This window comes from Cuculus canorus, chromosome 4, assembly GCF_017976375.1.
Source record: "Cuculus canorus isolate bCucCan1 chromosome 4, bCucCan1.pri, whole genome shotgun sequence".
Taxonomy (NCBI): domain Eukaryota; kingdom Metazoa; phylum Chordata; class Aves; order Cuculiformes; family Cuculidae; genus Cuculus; species Cuculus canorus.
The window spans coordinates 12,124,433-12,143,462 of record NC_071404.1 but is presented as its reverse complement, the minus strand read 5'-3'; the positions used below and the strand labels follow the sequence as shown (position 1 = coordinate 12,143,462).

The following is a 19,030-nucleotide window of genomic DNA, read 5'->3' as shown; positions in this document are numbered from 1 at the left end:
TTCAACACTGAGACAACAAGGGACAGATTTGTAAATGCTCTAAATTTTTAAAAATTCAGCTCATTTTCTTGTGGAGTATTAGGTGTCACTTACTAGTTACCAGCTCACAGCTCAAATATAGTACCTGACTAAATCTGGTCGACCGCTATAGCCATTGCTGCAGACCAAGAGCTTCTGGTTTCTTCTCAGTAGACTAGCTCCAGCACCAAAGCAGCCTCAGCAGTGAAGTAGAACTGAATGATGTCTGAATTAACACTTTATTTAGATTATCATCTCAGGTCAAGCTACTGTGTCCTCTGTGTGCTGTGCTGCAGAGGAGGCAGAGAAGATACCCAAGAGTGATATTAGCATTGTTCAATCTTGACCACACTTCCTTGCAATAGTGTAGAGATATTTTCAGGTGCATTTAAACTTGATCAAGATCCCAATAGACATCTTTAACAGAGAAAAGATCTATATTACTATTTCCTGGCTTATTATCCTTCTCTCTTGAGTGAAGCAAAGGAGTTACAGGTGTCTTTTTAAGCTGATGCTCCATTTGCCAGGAAAACACAAAGCCTATGAATCAGGTTTTTAAATTAAAAGTGTGCTATGACATGATAAAAGATGGTAGTTTAACACATTACCTAGCATTTCCTTCCAAATCTGTTACTTCATTTTGCTGAAGACAGTGTAAAAGAGGGTTGAAATGGCTCTAGAGCTGGAGATTTTTCCAGCCTGCACAAGCTGGTATCATAGTTCTGTGCCAGCTCTCTTCCAGTTTCTGGTGCTCAAGGCTAGCCAGGAACAAAGATGAAGAGATAGACAGTAAAGGATGTCTCCAAAGTGCATCTGTTTTCTACTTTCCATTAGTCTCTAAGGAAGAATGGAAACTGAAATAACTGCAGAGATTTGTGAAGTTATGTGTTTCTAATAGTCTTATTCCAAGGCTATTCTGCCTAAAAGCCACTTTTTGTGCACGACCTAATTTCTGTTCCAAACGGAAGGATAATATATTACACATCTGCAGGTCATTTCTAGGATCTGTGACAACATGAGGCATTGAAGCCACCCAAGGTAAGTGAAAGCACCAGAGGTGCATTTTGTTCCTTCTCAGCCATGGCTTGACATTTTTGTTTGCAGCATTTTTTGTTCACAATTAATGATGAATCCAGCAAAAGATTAAAGCAGTGGTCACCCCTTGTGGTTTGGGATTATGAAAGTATGAACTTACTTTATTTCACACTATTTAAATTGTCACTGCAACCACTTGTAATGGAGGGAAATTCGCCTGGAACTACTATGCTGTTTACAGGAGCGTATGCACTAAAGCAGTGTAAATACAACTTTCTTGCTAATCAGTAAGCTATTTTGATTATTCTACTTTTGGAAGCCATCCAGGTATAATCAAATTAAAGCATCTTATTACTTCATATTCCACAGTGAAGCCAGAATTTAAGTACATTGGCAATATGCATGGAAATGAAGTTGTGGGGAAAGAACTGCTAGTATACCTCGCACAGTATCTGTGTTCAGAATATCTTCTTGGGAACCCTCGCATCCAGACCTTGATTAATAATACCAGAATTCATCTTCTACCTTCGCTCAACCCTGATGGGTATGAACTGGCTGCAGAAGAGGTAAAAGACTTTTTATAAAAGATGTTCAGGACTTCACATTTCTAAAATTCATCATGGGAAAGGACAAACACGGAAGGGAGCATCACATGTGGGAGGGAGTGTTAATCAGCGGCCAGAATCCCAGGCTAGTTTGATGGTAGGTTGCTTTCCAAAGATGATGTGAACAGAGCTAAGAGGAAATAAGAGCCACGTTTATCATTTTTGCTGCCTGCATGCGATGACATGGGAATGACTGGGTTACGTTTTCACACATTTATCACTCTCTGCTATCAGTACTAGAACAAAATGCCCCCTGACTCACTATAATGACTGCTAAATTATTTTGTAAGGAAATAGAGTTTAATACAGTGGAATAGATGTTCTTTCTCTTTTAGAGAAGCAGGTATAATAAAATGTGATTATTTTCTGTACTGTCACACTTCCATAATGGATGGCAGTCTTCAGAGATCAGCTGGTGTCCAGAGGAGACCTGTGAAAACAAAACCTCTATTATATGTTACCTGACATTCTTCTTTTTACTTCTCTTTTGTTGTTTGCACCATTAGTATGAAAATAGGACCTTTCCGTTTTTGTATCGCTCTTGTGGTGAGCTCTGACTGTTATATGATTCTGGGGTTATTGCATTCTGCCTGATCCTATCCTGGAACACTGGCTATATTTACTTTTTCTCCTCCTCTAACCCACTCTGCATGTGGCTCTGTGCTGAGTAAGAAACTGCTGTGTTCCTCTCATGAGTCACATCACTGGTGAGTGAAATGCTTCCTGTGTCCTAGTTAGTGTATTAGTGTTCATGGGCATAAAAATGATTAATAAGTGTGGGTTTTTAACAGTACAGACATTTTCAGTTTATTTCTTTTAAAACTTCCCCTTGATTAAAATGGCATTTTAAATAATCTCCACGAAGTGATGTTTTGAGACAGGAAGTTATTCTGTGGTTTGTTTCTATGTTACAATTTAGGGAGCTGGTTACAATGGATGGATCATTGGACGTCAGACAGCTCAAAACTTGGACCTGAATAGAAATTTCCCTGATTTGACATCTGAGGCTTACAGAAGAGCTGGGATCCGTGGGGCCCGCCTTGACCACATTCCCATTCCACAATCCTATTGGTGGGGTAAGGTATGACTTACAGGTTTTGTACGTCACATATACTGCAGAGCAACTCAGGAATCAAGAAACTGAGATTGCTTGGTCTCTGGTCATCAGTTTCTTTAGGTAGGAATAAACTGGACAGACTCAGAATTGGCATGAAAAATCATGGTGTGGGTCTGGCCAAAGAGGCAGGTATCACAAACCATTGAGAAAATCTGTGGATAATTTGGATTTTGCTGTCTGAGATTAAGAGTAATGACTGTTAGGATGGGGTCACAAGTGTGTAATGATTCATCAATAGTGACTTAAACTGTGGTAATATGTTAAAAGAGCTTTTATGGACTTGGCTCTCATTGCACTAAGCTCTGCACAGGTTTGGTGCAATAGTGGTTTCTGCCTTGGAAAACCTACAAAGGCTTTGTTTGAAGTTGTGTGGCTTCAGATTTCCACATAAAAGATGGTTTTTGACAGCTGGAGCAATGGAAACAGCCTGACAGCCTGCAGTGGTGCAAAAGAAGAAAAGTCTAGAGAGATAGTAGTGTTGATTCACTCCACTTGTTTATAGTAGTTTTCATAGCTGTACATTTAAGAACCATGTCTAGATCTCAAACGGAATGTTTTGTTCAGCAAATAAATGGTGTATGAATGAACGTGCAGAATCTGGATGCACTATGGATTCCTCCCCAGTCTCCCAGCAGATTTACTTTCCCACACAGGACTGAGGCTTGGAGCCATCCCTGTTCTCTTGTTAGGAAACTCTCTTCCTCATCATCCAAAGCCAGGACTTTGGCTGGGGTTTCACAGCAGTTCTCTGAAGATGGCTCATTTTAGTTCAGTAGCTGTCATCCTGTTCCCATAGGAAAAAAATAAGATCATTCAGTTAGTCAGGAACTTGCCATCTTTTGTAACATAAGGTAATATTTAGACAGAAGAACGTGCTAAATCAAAACTATAATAACAAAACAACAGTTTTTACAAACATATATATATATATATATATATTTCTAGCTTACTGGAAGTCGCTGTGTTATTTCAGACGTCTCTCTTGATCACAGCTTCTTACTGGGTCCCTGATTTGAAAGCAGATGTTGTCTGGCTTTCAACCTTGTCAAAATTGGTCATTCCACACAATTGCAGGTCTGCTGTCTTTTTTACCTACATCAATATATATCCGGGGGAGACGCTTACAAGAGATGCTCCCTGTCTTAGGAATATGAACTTGAAGAGGTTTCCTTCTGTTCTTGCCAAGGCTGTATAGCTCAGCCATCCAGCCCTTCTGCCAGCCTATCCACAAAGATATGGCTGATGAGTCATATCGTGTCTGCAAAAACTCACCTACCAGAGAGAGTCCTTTCTTTGCATGGCCCTTTGCAGAATCAGTAGTGAGGGTGCCAGACTCCTGGAAGTTTTGAATGGGCTCTGTTGTCCCCTACATGCAAGCAGGCTACAGGAGTGCCTGGCACACCTGCAAAACATCACTGAAAATGCTTATTTTCTGTGGAGGTATGCAGGAAAGCTACTTTTGCCCTTTTGGACTGGACATAGTGGTTGCACAGCAGACTTTGTGGTATGAAGGATGGAGATCTCCCTCCAGCCGCGTACTTGCTCTCTTTCTCCATCCAGAGGTGGAGGGTTGAAGGCCCAAGCACCACTGGGGAAGGACAAAGATAGCTTTGATCCCACTTTGTGTCAGTGACTGGTGCAAGCTGTGAGCTTGTCTCACACTGTGCGGCTCAGAGTCCCTGTAACTTTCTAGAATTTCTAGCTCTAACTTCTTTTCTCCCACCCGAGCCCTGCTTCTGCCCTGGTCCTTCTGGCGGTCTTAGGGATGGTGAGTGTAAGCAGCCACTTGCAGAAATAATTTTTACAGCCACATATTTAGCTGGTTTAGATGCTATGTAACGTCATAACCGTTTATAGAGGGCTGGATGGAGACAGCCTAAAATTTCACCCACAGTTACCTGCACTGCTGCGGCCAGCTCTGCCCAGCTGCAGTGTGCTAGTCCTCCCAGTGTCCACAGATAAGGGACCAGGAAGCCTTGGCACATAAACACCCTCTGTCTGAGCTCTGCCTCAGTGGGTCTTGTTTTTCAAGAAGTTAAAATAATGTGGTGGTCCAATGATTCATTCCTCAGAGCACCAAATGTCAGGGAAACTCTAGATATTCTTCTGACCCCAAAGTGGGTCCTGACCTAAGCAACACCAAAAGCATCTCCAAATCCTTGAGCTTACAGAACTATGAGTGAACCAATTTACCCGTGACATGGATGACACCACTAAACCTCCTTGCTGACTGCAGTTTCACGTTGTTCAGAAACATGACAATAAGCATTCTTATAGCCTTGCATCCCTTTCCTCTGCTGGTGGCACCACAGGACAGCCAAATCAGCTCTCCCATAATGATCTTCAATTTTGTTAAGCAGATGAACCTATGGCTCTTACAGTAGTCACCTTTGTGCATGCAAAAGCACTAGATTGGATGTTTCAACAGCAGCATCTCAGCTTTCATTAACTTAATAGTGTTTATTACCTGCCTTCTTAAAGTAATTATCTGAGTATTGCAGGGCATTGTATAAATATCAGAAAATGGAAAGTGAGCTCCCAGGCAGTGCCATAAACTCAGGAGAGCTCCTGCCTTCTCGTAACCCTTGCTGTACAGCATGTTTCGTTCCCCACTACTATGAATTATTGTAATAAGTGGTCCTAGGGCTCGAACTGAGAGACTTCAGCCTTCATGCAAAATTGAGTCAGTAAAAATGGCTTGATTCATACCGAATTTGGAAGCCTGTGCCGGTGGAGGCTGTCAGAGTCTTTAGGAAAACGAGTCTGGTTTCTTCTAAAAGAGAAAAAAGAAATCTTTGAAAGCTATGGAGACAGTGACGAATTGCAGCATAGTTGACAGAAATGAGATTCATGTTTAAAAGAGGTAGTGGCCATTTCCTGTACCTATGCAGAAATAAATTAACTATTTTCTAATTGCACCCCATTTTTTTCTTGTGAGATGGATACTTTAAAATTGATCTCCTCTGACTAAAAAGCAAGACCCCTGGTAAAAAAAAAAAAAAAGTCAAAACCCACATTAAAGGAAAAGTCTATGAATTGTCAAAGGCCAAAGTGACACAGATAGCATCTGATATCATCCAGTGGAGCTGAACCAGGATGTGCACATTTCAAAGCCTTAATCACTCTAAGTGATGTCACTGAAATGCTATTAGGATAAAAATAGTGACATTGAAACTCCTAATTTTCCACAACATTCACTTCAATAAGACTGACTCTGTGACACAGTGGTGTCTTGTGGGTTGTGCAGGTATCTAGTGAGCAAGTTGGCTAATCAGGGGGACTGAATTTAGGAGCTCTCAGAGTAAAACTGTGCATTTTACTCTTTACCCACTGAATTGCAGAAGTAACTTAAAAATCTTATCAATGCATGAGACTCCAGATTGAAAACAGGGCTGATTCTGGTACCAGGCGTGCCCTTTCTGGCTGGGCAGTGAGAGCTGGGACTGCTGCAGGCAGGACAGAGAGCTATTGAGAGTTCGGGGCAGCGTCTTCCTGGGGAGCACTGGTGCTGCAGAACTTGCAGGATGCAGGCTTGTTGCCAGCCCCTCCGCCACCCTGTGAACCCCCAGGCAGGGGCCTGTAGTGCAGGCAGTGCCACTCGCAGCCCCTTACAAGCCACCTGGGGTCTTTTACTCTTCGGAAGAGATGGGCTCAAAGGGTGAACAAAATGCTTTCAGGGTTCAGGTCAGAGTGGCTGCTTAAGTCCCAGATTCCCTCAGGACAGAAATCGTTATCAGACCACCCCAAGGCACTGTACAAAGACCAGAAAAGCGAGTACTTTGACCACAGCAGGTAGTATGCTTCACACTACCAGTTTCCTTTCCATGAAGGCTGGTGGGCTGTTTTCTTCTCCCACCACTGTGTGCGTGAGTGGGTACGTGAGACTGCAAAAAGTGTAGAGCATTTGTCTTTTCCTCTTCCAGTGCCATTTATCTGTCTTTTAAAAAATGTTTTTTAGGTCCTGTCCTTCCTAGAAACTCTGTGTGTAATCTTCCCTTGGTTCAGTTTCTGATGTGCAAAGTGCATGCTGTGTGTTCCTGAGTTGGTCAGACTTTACCTGTTACATCTCCTCTTATATTTAAGTTGCCTCTTTATAATACTGAAGTTGAAAGGGTTACAACACGAAGATTCAGAGGCTACCACTATGCTGAGAGATAAAATCGACCTGGCTTGTGTTGCCTGAGGACAAGTTGCACAACGTACCTTGTGTCCATATGCTAACCACAAAACCACTGACTTAATGACTCTGACTCACCTTACAGCAGAGGGAACCCACAGGTGCAAGGTAAAGTCTTTTCAAATAGCACAGCTGCAGCAGCTGGAGGCACTAGTTCAGATCACTGACTACAGAATGGCATTTTAAGGAAGCCTGAAAAATGGAAGGACTGGGTTCATTACTGTGGCATCTGAAAGGAGGCAACCTCCTGCCTAGGTCAGGAAAAGGGAAAGGGCATTAATCTTAAATCATGCCAGGCAAAACTGTATTTAGACATGGCTTTTCCTGGAGAACTTTTGCTTTCTACCTTATTGATAGGGAAGCTGTAATCCATACATGATGCACCTTTGCTTCACAGTGGTGTTTGTGCTACCCATTGCTTTGCCAAAGCCACGTTTTACCTCTGGGGCAGCACGGGGACTAATACAAAGAAAATAGGAACTACTGTTGTTGTAACCTTAAAGTGTAGGTCTTCAGTTTGGATTTTTTATTGGTTTATTTTTGGTTGGTTGGTTGGTTGGTTGGTTGGTTTGGCTTGAGGTCTTTTCGTGAACATTGCTGACTTGATTTATTGTTACTAGTCATTAGTCACTCTGGGATCCTGACTGAATGATTTTCTAACAGCTGATGGAATCAAGGCAAAAGGTGATATGCAATGTTAGCAGCCCCATATAGATACTGGACTGATGCCCTCACCCACTTTGCCCTTGTAAATCCACAAGCTGCAAGGAAAAGGAGCTCACCTCCTCCAAGGGCACTGGCATGTATTTGGGCTTGCAGGGACCGGCCACCAGATGACACTGTTACCCAGAAGAATTAAATAACACTGGAGCAGGCCGGTGAAATTTCTCCTCGGAAAAGAAGGATGTGAGGGAGTCTTCTGCATGCCAGGGGCAGGTGGGTGCCTGAGCATCTTTGGGACTCCAGTGCCCACTCCCTCGGCAGCTCTTACTGAGCATGGACCATCAGAAATACAAATTTCACGACTTATCTGCAGCAGTTCACTGCAGGTGAACCCCAGTCATTGCTGTGCTTTATATACATATGTTGGGGTTTTTTTTCACATGAACCTGGACCAAAGGATGGCACATGAGACAATGTATTTTCAACAAGTGCTGAGAGTTAGATATTGATCCCTGTATTCCAGATGATCCATTTAAAGTCAATCCTGCTGATTCAGAAATGAAATAGGATGGGGAATTTGGTTTGCAAATACTGATATAGTGCCACAGTTTTTCAAGCCTAAATGCTGCCATCATCACTTTGAACTGCTGAAAATGTCACTGTAATAAAAAAATTATTCTTCTGTCAAAGTTTCTCTTTCTTTTTTTTTTTACAGTTTTTCCACAGTGAACAGTGCATTTTATCTGTTCCCTGAGCAAGCTGATTCTCTTCTCTCATTAACTTTTGGGGTGGAAGAGCCAAAAAGCTTCAGCACTCTCCTTTCTGACACACTCCCTTCTCCACTCACCTTCATCCTTCCCAGGATGAAATCCCTTTGGAGCTGCATGACTACTCACAGCTTCGTTTTTTTTTTCCTTTCTGGATTTCAGGTGGCCCCTGAGACAAAAGCAGTCATGAAGTGGTTGAGGTCTATCCCGTTCGTGCTCTCTGCCAGCCTCCATGGGGGTGAGCTGGTTGTGACCTATCCTTATGACTATTCAAGGCATCCTATGGAGGAAAAAATGTTCTCCCCTACACCTGATGAGAAGGTAATATTTTTTCTGCAGGGTGACTGTATCGGCATGGTTTCCATACGTGAAACTATGGACATATTTTTTTTTTAACAAGTAACAAACTTTTATTTATTTAGATTGCATATATGTATGCATATATACATGTATGTATTAAATATGTAATAAATCCCATGTTTATATATAATGCATGTATATATACATATATATGTAATACAATTCCTACATTTATTTGATATGATTTAAAATATAGGACCATTTACACATTTTCAGCCTGATCTGTTAAGATTTACCCATGTAGTGTGAGGGCAAGCATGATTTCACAAGGCATAGTTATGAAAAGCCAGGCTTTTACTCTAGAAAGAGTATAGGCTGTGATATTTATATCACTGATTTTCAAAAGAAAAAGAGCAAGCCTGACCAGTTGTGTTATTTTTCTGTTGAAATCTGTAGGGAAAAAAAAGAAAAAAGGCTGGCTGCCATATGGTGGCAGCCTTGCTACATTTATGCTAGGTCAGATGAATAGGAGTGGTTTTCCCTGTTCCTCCCTGGGACTCACTGTAATTCTTCTGTGAAATTTTTGCCATCTTTCTTATTTCCCTTTGGTTTCCTCAATCTAGTATTCATTGCCGACATGCCCACTAGGAGAAAAGCTAGTTTTTCAGCCGTCTAGCATATGTTAAAAATGTCCCTGGCCTCTTAAGAAAAAGTGGTTCATTATATAATGAACAGCTGCTGAAAATAGTCAGAAGTTGATCTTTGACTTGGAGCGTCTTTATCTTTGAGCATACCTCTGGGCTGACTTCTTCTAAAGTGACAGTTCTTATGAGCACATGTTAAATATTTAAATATTTATGAATATTAAACATTTCCTATATCAATGCATTTCTTCTGAGCTGTATGATACCTACTGATTATGCATGTATAACAATGGTTTAGCAGTAAAATAAGACAGATGCTGCATGGTAGAAAGGCAACGAAAGAAATATCTGGTGAGTGCTAATGAAAGTTACAGCTCTTGCTGAGGACTAGGGGAAATCATAAAACTCTGCACTTAAATCCCATTGTCTGGGCTAGAGGCATCTCAATTTATGCATAGATGGTGGAGAAACAGATGAGTGTGCCTTATCAAGCAGTTCCCCTGTGTGATGGAAAGACAGCAGTCCCTCCATCACCTCCAGTCAGTGACAGAACTTGAGTTTTGAGTGAAATGATGCAGTCACATGTACAAAGTGCTCCATCCCAACACAGTGCACAACTGGGCAAGCCCTAATGGCATCCCTGATTTGTGACAGTGTGAGGCACAGGACCTCACATCGGCCTCACACTGGTGACTGCTGCGTAGTCAGTGGCTGCAAAGCCTGGGAAGACAGCTACAAACCTTGACAATTTAAAACATACAGGGGAGGGCTGGGGATGTCCTCATTTAAAAACAGTTTTTCAAATGAGTCAGCACAGGAACTTTAACAACACTACCAGTATCACTTTAAATTTTGCCCAGAAAGTTAAAAATTCAAACTGTTGGCAGTAAAAGTTCTTCTTAACATATTTAATTAACATTCATTTCCTTCCAGCAGAACTTTGAAGGAGACTTGATTGTCTGGCCTGAGCAATACTTAGCCACATTGAAATTCAAGGGAGACACAAAAGCATTTTATATTAAGTCAGGATTTTTAGTGTCGGTTTGTCACAAGTATTTTGGTAAATTGTCTTTACACTTTCATTTGACTCTCTTTCCACCTTTCCTTGGTCACTTACCTGAATCCTGTCTTTGGTTGAGCCTTGTGATTACTGGAAATGTTCAGAAATATTAGACCAAAGTTGTGTGCTTGTCATTTTGGTCTTTATCCTTGATGACAACATCAATGAGAAAGTTTTTTGATCACTTCTAGAAATAGAAGCCACTCAGCTTCTTGAATGTGTTGTCTTAAGCAATATGCAATGAAATTCACAATGCTAAGTAGCAGGATCTAGTAACATCTACATTCCAATGTTGAATTTTGAACACATAGATTTTTAGATGATGTTCAAATAGACAAAAAGGAAAGGGGGTATTTCTGTACAAGTTTGCAATAAACATTGGAGAAAAATGGCAGGAACCTGATTCAAAGAAATGGTATCTACAGATCACTGCTGTTTCTTCTGCCTTCACTACATGTACCTGTCACATTCCCTTTCTGAGTGATGACTCCTCTGCTCTTCATCAGTATCCACACTCTTAGGAAATCTGTGGTGACATCCTCCATCACCAGATCCTATCCTTCACTTTTTAGGAATGGTTTCTGCCTCACAAAGAAGCAACTGTCATTGAGATTAAACTGGCAGGTTGTCCTGTGTGAGTGATGAATGCAAAACAAATTGACACTGTCTATTTTAAACAGCAACAGCCAATGCAAACATCTGGTTGGGCTGAGGCTAGTGTAGGTATTTTTGAAAGACTAAAAATAGCAAGAGCTAAAACATAATTAATGGAGAGAGCTAACCTCAGCTTTAAAATCTTTAAAACCAAACAAGCCTTTTTCTCCAGCCCCAGATATGTTGAAGTCAAGTGTCACAAAATGTATTTAAATGTATTTAGTGTTATCTCTGAGTAAATATACTGGTTTGCAGAGAAGGACCTTGGAGAAGATGACAAGTGAAAACAATGGTAAAATATCCTTGCATGGAGGTTCACCCCCTCCACCAGCCTTGAGGATGCAGGGTGGCTCATTGTCTGGGCTCCCAAAAGCAATAGTCACTAGCAGCAATGACAATGCTTTTAATTTGTAAACGCAAATGTATTTCAAACTCTTTTGTTACAGATGTTTAAAATGCTGGCTAAAGCCTATGCAGATGCACATCCAGTTATCTCTGACCGATCTGAACTCCGTTGTGGTGGAAATTTTGTAAGACGTGGAGGTATTATAAATGGTGCTGAGTGGTACAGCTTCACTGGAGGTAAAACCACTTTACCGTCATTTTAAGTGAGGTGAAACCTCTATGTGACTGAGACACAAGGGTTTGAAAGAAGTAACATATTAATTTCAGTTTACTTTAGGTCAGACCCCTGCAAAAAGTTACTCAAAACAGATGTAAGTAGCAAAATGTGTGTTGATAACAATCATATTCAGATACCATGGGATGTATTCAGTCCTCATATGACCTAAGAAAAATTAACAAGTCATAGAAGGGTCAAATTTGTTATTGCATGCAATATCATTCTAGTTTCAAAATCTGAAATGTAGAAGTAAATGCTTAATGTTACCCTCTCATTCCTTAGCAGCCTGGATTTGAATCCATCCTGCAAGCTATGCAAGTGCAGTTTAAATAAAGTCTTTTGAAAAAACTGCAACAGAGACAAACATCCCTTTCATTTGTGCTTAGGTTGCTAATTTGTGTTCCGCAATAATAGTATTTGGTTTTCTCCGGGATTCTTGAAATACTAGCATGGATGAAGTATCCATGTTCATAAAATTTTCAGCAGTGCTTCAGTTGTGTTTTCAAATAGGACTCAGCTGGACCTCCAAATAATCATGTTGAAACCAGGCAATTAGAAAGCTTTGAGGCATAAATGACAATTAGGTTTAAATATTTTAGGCTTACATTCTTCTGAAAATTATATCCAATGTCTTTTGTACAGAAACAGTTTTGAACATACTAATGGCAAAAGGTCATCTCTTTGCTGGTGACCCTTGGCAATCACCTCTGATACAGCTGATTATCCAATTACCAGGATTAACCAATCTCTGTCTCTCTAGCGCTACTTTTTGACCAGGTGAATAATAATTTAAAATGATGATTTTCACCTGAAAAAAGCATCATTGTCATTAGTTAATTCATAGTTGAAATGAGTTGTAGCATTGGGAATTTTTTGAATACTTTTTATATATCGGCCATACGCACACTTCACAATATGTTAATCCATACCCAGGAGAACCGCATTCATCTGGCTGCAGCAGCAAAGCTCCAGTGAAGGGTTATGTGACTTGTTCATGATATCTCCTTTTTCTTTTTAAACTTATAGGTATGGCAGATTTTAATTACCTTCACACAAATTGCTTTGAAGTCACTGTGGAGGTAGGATGCGAAAAGTTTCCTTTGGAGGAAGAGCTGTTTACAATTTGGCATGAAAACAGAGATGCCCTTCTGAATTACATGGAAATGGTATGGCTCTGCTTTTACAGACCTTCCTGCTTACAGTTTCTCTTCTTCATTGTTTGTCAATATTTGTTTCGTTTACTGTTTCACCAGTCAGTTGTTGAGATAGCACCGAATCAATCATCAACCTCTGTGGGCCCTGGTGCCTCAGTTTGCCTAGCAGGACACACAGATAATAGCTTGTTGTCTTGCTGGAAGGATGGAGAATGAGGACTATCAAGGCCTTGAAACCACTGAAAAGGGGAATTGTCTGTAAATACTATGTGCAATATTATAAATCAACTGTCCAAAATTTAATGCTAGAGAAAACCCACATATTCAGAAAAATGTGAATCATGGAATCTTTTAGTTTGGGAAAGACCTTTAAGATCAGCCTTTCTCTTGAGGAATGTACCTGTGAGATCTGCTTTCCAGAGAGATTTTTGGAATTTTTTCCTCTCCGTATTTCATATTTGTGGTACAAACCCTACTGCACAACTGGAGATTTAGATTCAACTGAAATAAGGAGGTTTTGAGTATCTTGCTAGAAATGCTGTTTCCACCGTTTTCAGTTTGATTTATTAATCAAAGTAGTTAAAAAAGATCTGAAGCTTGATCTTCTAAAGGAAGAGCTGCATGTCTGTGAGCATTAAAACATGCCATTTAAAAATAATTTTTAATAAGTTTAAGCTCAACAAAAACAAATACCTCATTGACAATAAGTATGTGAACACAGAAACAGAAGTTGCTCGTCTTTCTTTAAGCCATTAGTAGATTAGCCTTCTGTCATACCTTATTTTGATAGAGTACACAGTAATTTAAAGTTGTTAGGAGTGTTTTTATGGCCTTTCTAAGCAACCTCTTGCTACTTGTGGTAAGTATTATCATTCAATAAAGTCTATAGTAGAGACCACCAAACTCATTTCATTTTACAGCTGTCTGATGAAAATGAGTTTTAGTGAATCCAAATGGAGCTGGGTTAAATCCATATATATTGCAGTTGAAGTCTTCAAGATGTAAAGATTTTTATAGCGTGAGATACTGTAGAAGTCTATGCTAGAAAAGCTTTTTGAGTAAATGCAGGACAGTAAGCAAAACAACTTTGTAGATAAGGATGACTGAATTACTCTTGATAAGGATTAAGTCTGCCATAACCAATTCAAACTTTTTTTATTCTGATATATACCAGGCTCTTTGGTGTGTGTACAAATTTGCTTGGCTTGACACAGCAGAAGTAGAATTCATTTTCATAAACTCCGATCTCTTCTCCACATCAGAAGTGGAATCAAAACACTCTCAAACTTATGTGGCACAGACTTGAGGCAAACCCAAAAATATTATGTTTACTAAGCAAAACAAATGAACATTGTTAAAGAAATTTCAATTTTGTCATTTTTATCCAATCATGTTGTAATTGCAAAATTATTATTGAAGTTGGATGAGGTCATACTACTTTTAGTATGTCTACACTGTAAATTAAATTTGGGTCTGAGATGACTCTTCTGACCAGATTTACCCACTGCCCATGTGATAAATTCTCAAGTCCAGCTGAAAAGCAAATTGCAGTGTTTCATCATAATAGTTCTTAAGGGGCGGTTTTCAAGTCTTTATACTGAGTTGTTCCTAAACCCTCCAGTGAATAGCTCCACTCAATACAGAATGGATGTTTTTTCCAGCTTTGTATTAAGAATAAAATTAGATATTTTAATGTTTATTTATAAACATCTCAGTATTCCAACAGAAAAAAAAGAAATATGTTTTTCCATTGTTTTGCTGATTTGTTCTTTATTTCTATTGTTTTTCTGTGACAAAGGATAATGAAGAGGGAAAAAGGAGTGGAGGAGAAAAAAGGGTCGGGGGACATGAAGTAAAGAACAGCTTAAGATGATCATAGAACTTCAAGAGAAAAATCAAATAGCATTAGGTTTTGTTTAAAAAGGTTGTCCAGAATTTCCAACAGAAAATGTTTTATTTTGGAAGGATGCATAAAAAGAACCTCGAGAAGTTTAATGTTGAAACATCTGGATTTTTTCCTGTTTTGTTGTGTTTTACGGAACTTCAAGTACAATGAGCTGTTTGTGTATGACAGAATTCACATCACTCTTTAGTTTGTCACCAAGAATGTGTCTCACCAGCTCAAGCAGCTGTGTTCTGTGCTTGTAGAGAAGCAAAAAAGGATATTATACATACTGTTATCATGACATTCTGACATGCAGTGATGTGTAGGGAGCAGAACGATGAGTCCCAAGTAGCTAAGGAATTCCTTCACCTACTCCTATTCACTGATACTAAATCAGAATATTAACAAACTAATAATTACATTAAATATTAAGTATTTATTACTGTGCAATATGTATCTGAGAATTAATAACAAATACTGCATTAAAGATTGTACCTTAAATAATACTAATGTAGAAGTTTCCATTTTATTTTAGTCTTGTATTTCTGCTCTGCATTAAATTAGTAACAATGTGCCTATTACAGGACAGGTGTTCAGTTTTTGTTCTTTATCTCTAAGCCGTTTGGGATCCTTTTAGACAAGGTCAAAGAAAATGAGAACTATGTATATCAACTAATAAAGACTTAGTTTCTTTATGCAACACTCATTAATTGATTCTACTGTCAAGATGGCAGCGCATTGTTTGATAGGTGTCTGAAAACTAATATTTCTGCTTGATTCTGATTTATTTCACATATCCTTTAGTGCTGTTTCACACTGAATTAACTACACTCATCACACCTATGATGCCTTCTATTTTTGTCTAGAGAATCAGATTATTTTTAAAGCCTTAACTTTCAGATTTTGTTGTCATTCTGTCTAGGGCAGACATTCAGAAACAGTCCTTAAATACTGTGGTCGGATCACGAGTAGGGATGCTCGGTGAAGAGCGACATACGTAGCCTAAAAAAACTTTTGGTCATTTATCTCTTTCACTCAGCCCCCTTGGTGTTCCTGAAATAGAAGATGTGATCTGAAGGGAGAGTAGCACCCGAAAGCCTCTATAATGTGTTTGAACCACTTGAAAGTTGTTTCCTCTCTAGAGGAGTTTCCTTGCAGAAGATGAGGAGGTGGTAAAAAATAAATTACTATAATAAATGGCTCCCATCTCTAACTCTGCTTTGCTTTGCCAGGTTCATCGGGGGATAAAAGGAATTGTGTCTGATAAGTTTGGCAACCCAATAAAAAATGCTCGTATTTCAGTCAGGGGCATCCAGCATGATGTCACCACAGGTAATATTTTCAGTTTGAGCTTTTTCCTGGGGCAGAGTGAAAGCACTGAGAGCTTAACTTGCAAAAGCTTTGTGGTATTTGATATAAATGCCATTTTGTTGGAGAGTTGAAGGCTCAGCTGTGGGTTTGTTTCTAGAATAACAAAAGAAGAGACATGTTAAAGTAGCTGTTGAGTCTGTTATGACTCTGGGGTGACACAGTCCTTGCTGTTAAAATGTCCACCTGGAACCTTCTAATGTCCATCAAAGCCAATGTGTCGTCTTCAATGAGATTCAGAAATCCACTTTTATGTTTCATGTTTTGGGGGGAATATAGCCATAGCCCTGAGCAGGGGCAGTAACTCAGTATGTGTAGGGGTGGAGCCTTGATAGAATAAGTTAGTTAAAATATTGTGTGCATGAGGTGTAGACGTTAAGAGTAGAGTCAACACTGACTTTAACAACAGGAATAACTGCAGTGATAGAAAGTCAGGCAATCTTTTTTGTTCAAATGGAAAAGCATAAATATAATTTGATTTTTGGACAATGCTTATAGCAAATGCATAAAACTGGAACATTAAATTGTTCACTTTATACCTGTCAACAGCTAGTAAACATGTATTGAGGCATATGCAACTGTTAATTTTCACAGTCGTAAAGTTCTGAGCTTTTAGGCTCTCACTGAAATCAATGCTCTCATTTTGTTATTGATTTCAGTGAGAACAGGCTGGGACATAGGAGTGCAAAATAGAAGACATGAATGGTAACATTTTGCTCTAATGATAGTTGTTGAATCAATTTGGAAAGCCAGAATGGTTTATAATGTAGTGGATGTTTTCCAGCTTTCAAAAAAACTAACGTTAGAGGGGACACAATAGTGGAGATGATGCAGATTCTTGAGGCTGCTGGGAGACTCTGGCATGAATTAGGGTGTTTCAAACGTCTTCCCAGACAATGGCGTTCTGTTGGCAGTGGACATTTAAAGAATTAAGAATTAAATAAAAAATGTGTTTACATTAAAGGAAAAAGGAGTATTTGTTCTTGACTTAGGTGGGGTAGAAGTGTCATATGATCTTTCAATTTCAGCGTTGAAAAAAGACTGAGAAATTCCATGAGAAAATAGCATTAAGTCAACACTAACTGGCTTAAGAAACTTACCATTCAAAATACAGGAAATAGAAAATGAAGAATCAATACTCTATTTTAAAAATGCTTGCATTTGCCTGCAGGCTCTAACTTTCAGCTGGAGGAAGTTTACACCAGTTTTACACTAATTGCAATTCATACCAGCTGCACGTCTGACTCCATAGTCTTACGTGATATAATGTCTGCAAAGTAATTGGATGTAATATCATAAAAGCAGTGATTTCTTAGCTCCTTAGACATGCTATCTATATGTGTGTGTGTATATATATATTTTGCAGCTTGGATTCTGCTTTCACTTTCTTAAGTTACACATAGTTTTAAATTAATTTGATTTCTTTGGAGTTACTCCTTGTACCTCTGGGAAAGCAGCATGAAGGAAAACTTCCCTTCCCTGTGACACAGGCAGAACAGCCGCTGACATTTTGTGTGTGAATTTTACTCCTTTTGCTCCCAAAGGCCAGATTTTTCGCAAGTGGAGTCTTTTCTTCTCATTCAAGAGTTGGCATCTGAACTTTTTCTTCAAAATCTGAAGTCTGAGATCCTTTGAAAAGCTGCTCCCTTAATACTTGTGCTATCTCTGCATGTGCATCTATGCGAGTATGTAACTCTAAAAGATGGAAGACTAAAAACTAAGCTCCTTTTTTTTGTTTATTTATCTTTCCTAAGCTGTTGATGGAGACTACTGGCGACTCCTGCCTCCAGGGACATACGTGATCAGTGCCCAAGCAGCAGGGTACAGCCGGGTGATGAAGAGGGTCACTATTCCTGCCAAGATGAAACAGGCTGGGCGAGTTGACTTTGTATTGCGACCTGTTGAGGGTTGGCCCAACAAGCTCCTCCGCCGGTCGATGGAAGACATGTACGACCCATATGACCCACTGGAACTTTTTGACCCTCATGCCCAACGTGGGGAGCATGAGGCGCGAGGTGGGTCACTGTCAGGCAGGGAGAAGCCCTGGTGGTGGTCTTACTTCAGCTCTCTAGGCCTGCACAAACCTCTGTGGCTGCTCAGGCAGCGCTGAACGGCATCGTGGTGCTCTGCTCATCTTAGTTTGCTGCCCTTCCACTCAACTAAAGATGACCTCACTGCTCTTGGCAGTATTTAAATTTGTTTCATTTGAAAATAAAATGTTAATTCAAGCACACTTATCTCTTTTGTTTTCAGTTCATACACAACTGCGTATGTTCATCTGTTTTTATATATTAAAAGCAATGGTGCACACCCATTCAAAATCCAGGTTTTATAGAGTTTTTTTCTTAGTAGTGCTCTACTCCTGCACATGTATTTAACCAACACGTTCATTACTTATTAGGTTTTAAGTACTTACAAGAAAATATTTCTGATCCTTTAATGCACTTTTGTACATGTCTTAAGACATTAAAAACTATTTCCTAAAAAACAACTCGCAATAGAAAAGCCTTTTCTTTCCTCTTTTTACATTATTTTAGCATATTAAATTCAGTTCATTAACTCTTTTGATATAGCTCACAATGATTTTTTTAAAAATCTAATATATGATATTAGCATTGATTATTGGACAGAAAATCACTAGGCATTGGGAATTTGGAAATAAATCTGTATCTGTATAGGCAACATGTTCAGTAGGTTGGGCTGCTCATAGGCAAGTCAGTATGAACAACATATTTTCCCAAGTATAGTTTCAGAAGTTATCTTTTGAAGACATACATGTTAAAGTCTTAAATCTTTACAGCAGTCCTCCTTCGAAATCTCTTGCAACGTGAGTAGGACCATCAAATTAAAAAAAAATGCTTGGAAAGTAAAGTCTGCTTCAAAGAGCCTGAATATAGTTATGATGTTTAAATAACAAATACCTGAATATAGTTATGATGTTTAAATATTAACATAATTTGA

At 39.4% G+C, this 19,030-nt stretch overlaps 1 protein-coding gene across 2 annotated transcripts in view; it reads left to right on the top strand.

The window, feature by feature from the left end:
• The window catches only part of CPZ (carboxypeptidase Z), a 34,514-nt gene extending 16,001 nt beyond the window's left edge, over positions 1–18,513 (top strand). The window contains exons 5-11 of one of the 2 annotated variants that reach the window (XM_009564624.2): positions 1,423–1,619; positions 2,578–2,739; positions 8,545–8,703; positions 11,487–11,622; positions 12,689–12,828; positions 15,934–16,033; positions 17,824–18,513. In XM_009564624.2, the coding sequence (XP_009562919.2) occupies positions 1,423–1,619; positions 2,578–2,739; positions 8,545–8,703; positions 11,487–11,622; positions 12,689–12,828; positions 15,934–16,033; positions 17,824–18,179 (1,250 nt within the window). In that variant the 3' untranslated portion in view covers positions 18,180–18,513. The remainder of the gene's footprint in view (positions 1–1,422; positions 1,620–2,577; positions 2,740–8,544; positions 8,704–11,486; positions 11,623–12,688; positions 12,829–15,933; positions 16,034–17,823) is intronic. The other variant, XM_054066260.1, reaches the window with a different exon arrangement.
• The last annotated feature ends 517 nt before the right edge of the window (positions 18,514–19,030 follow it).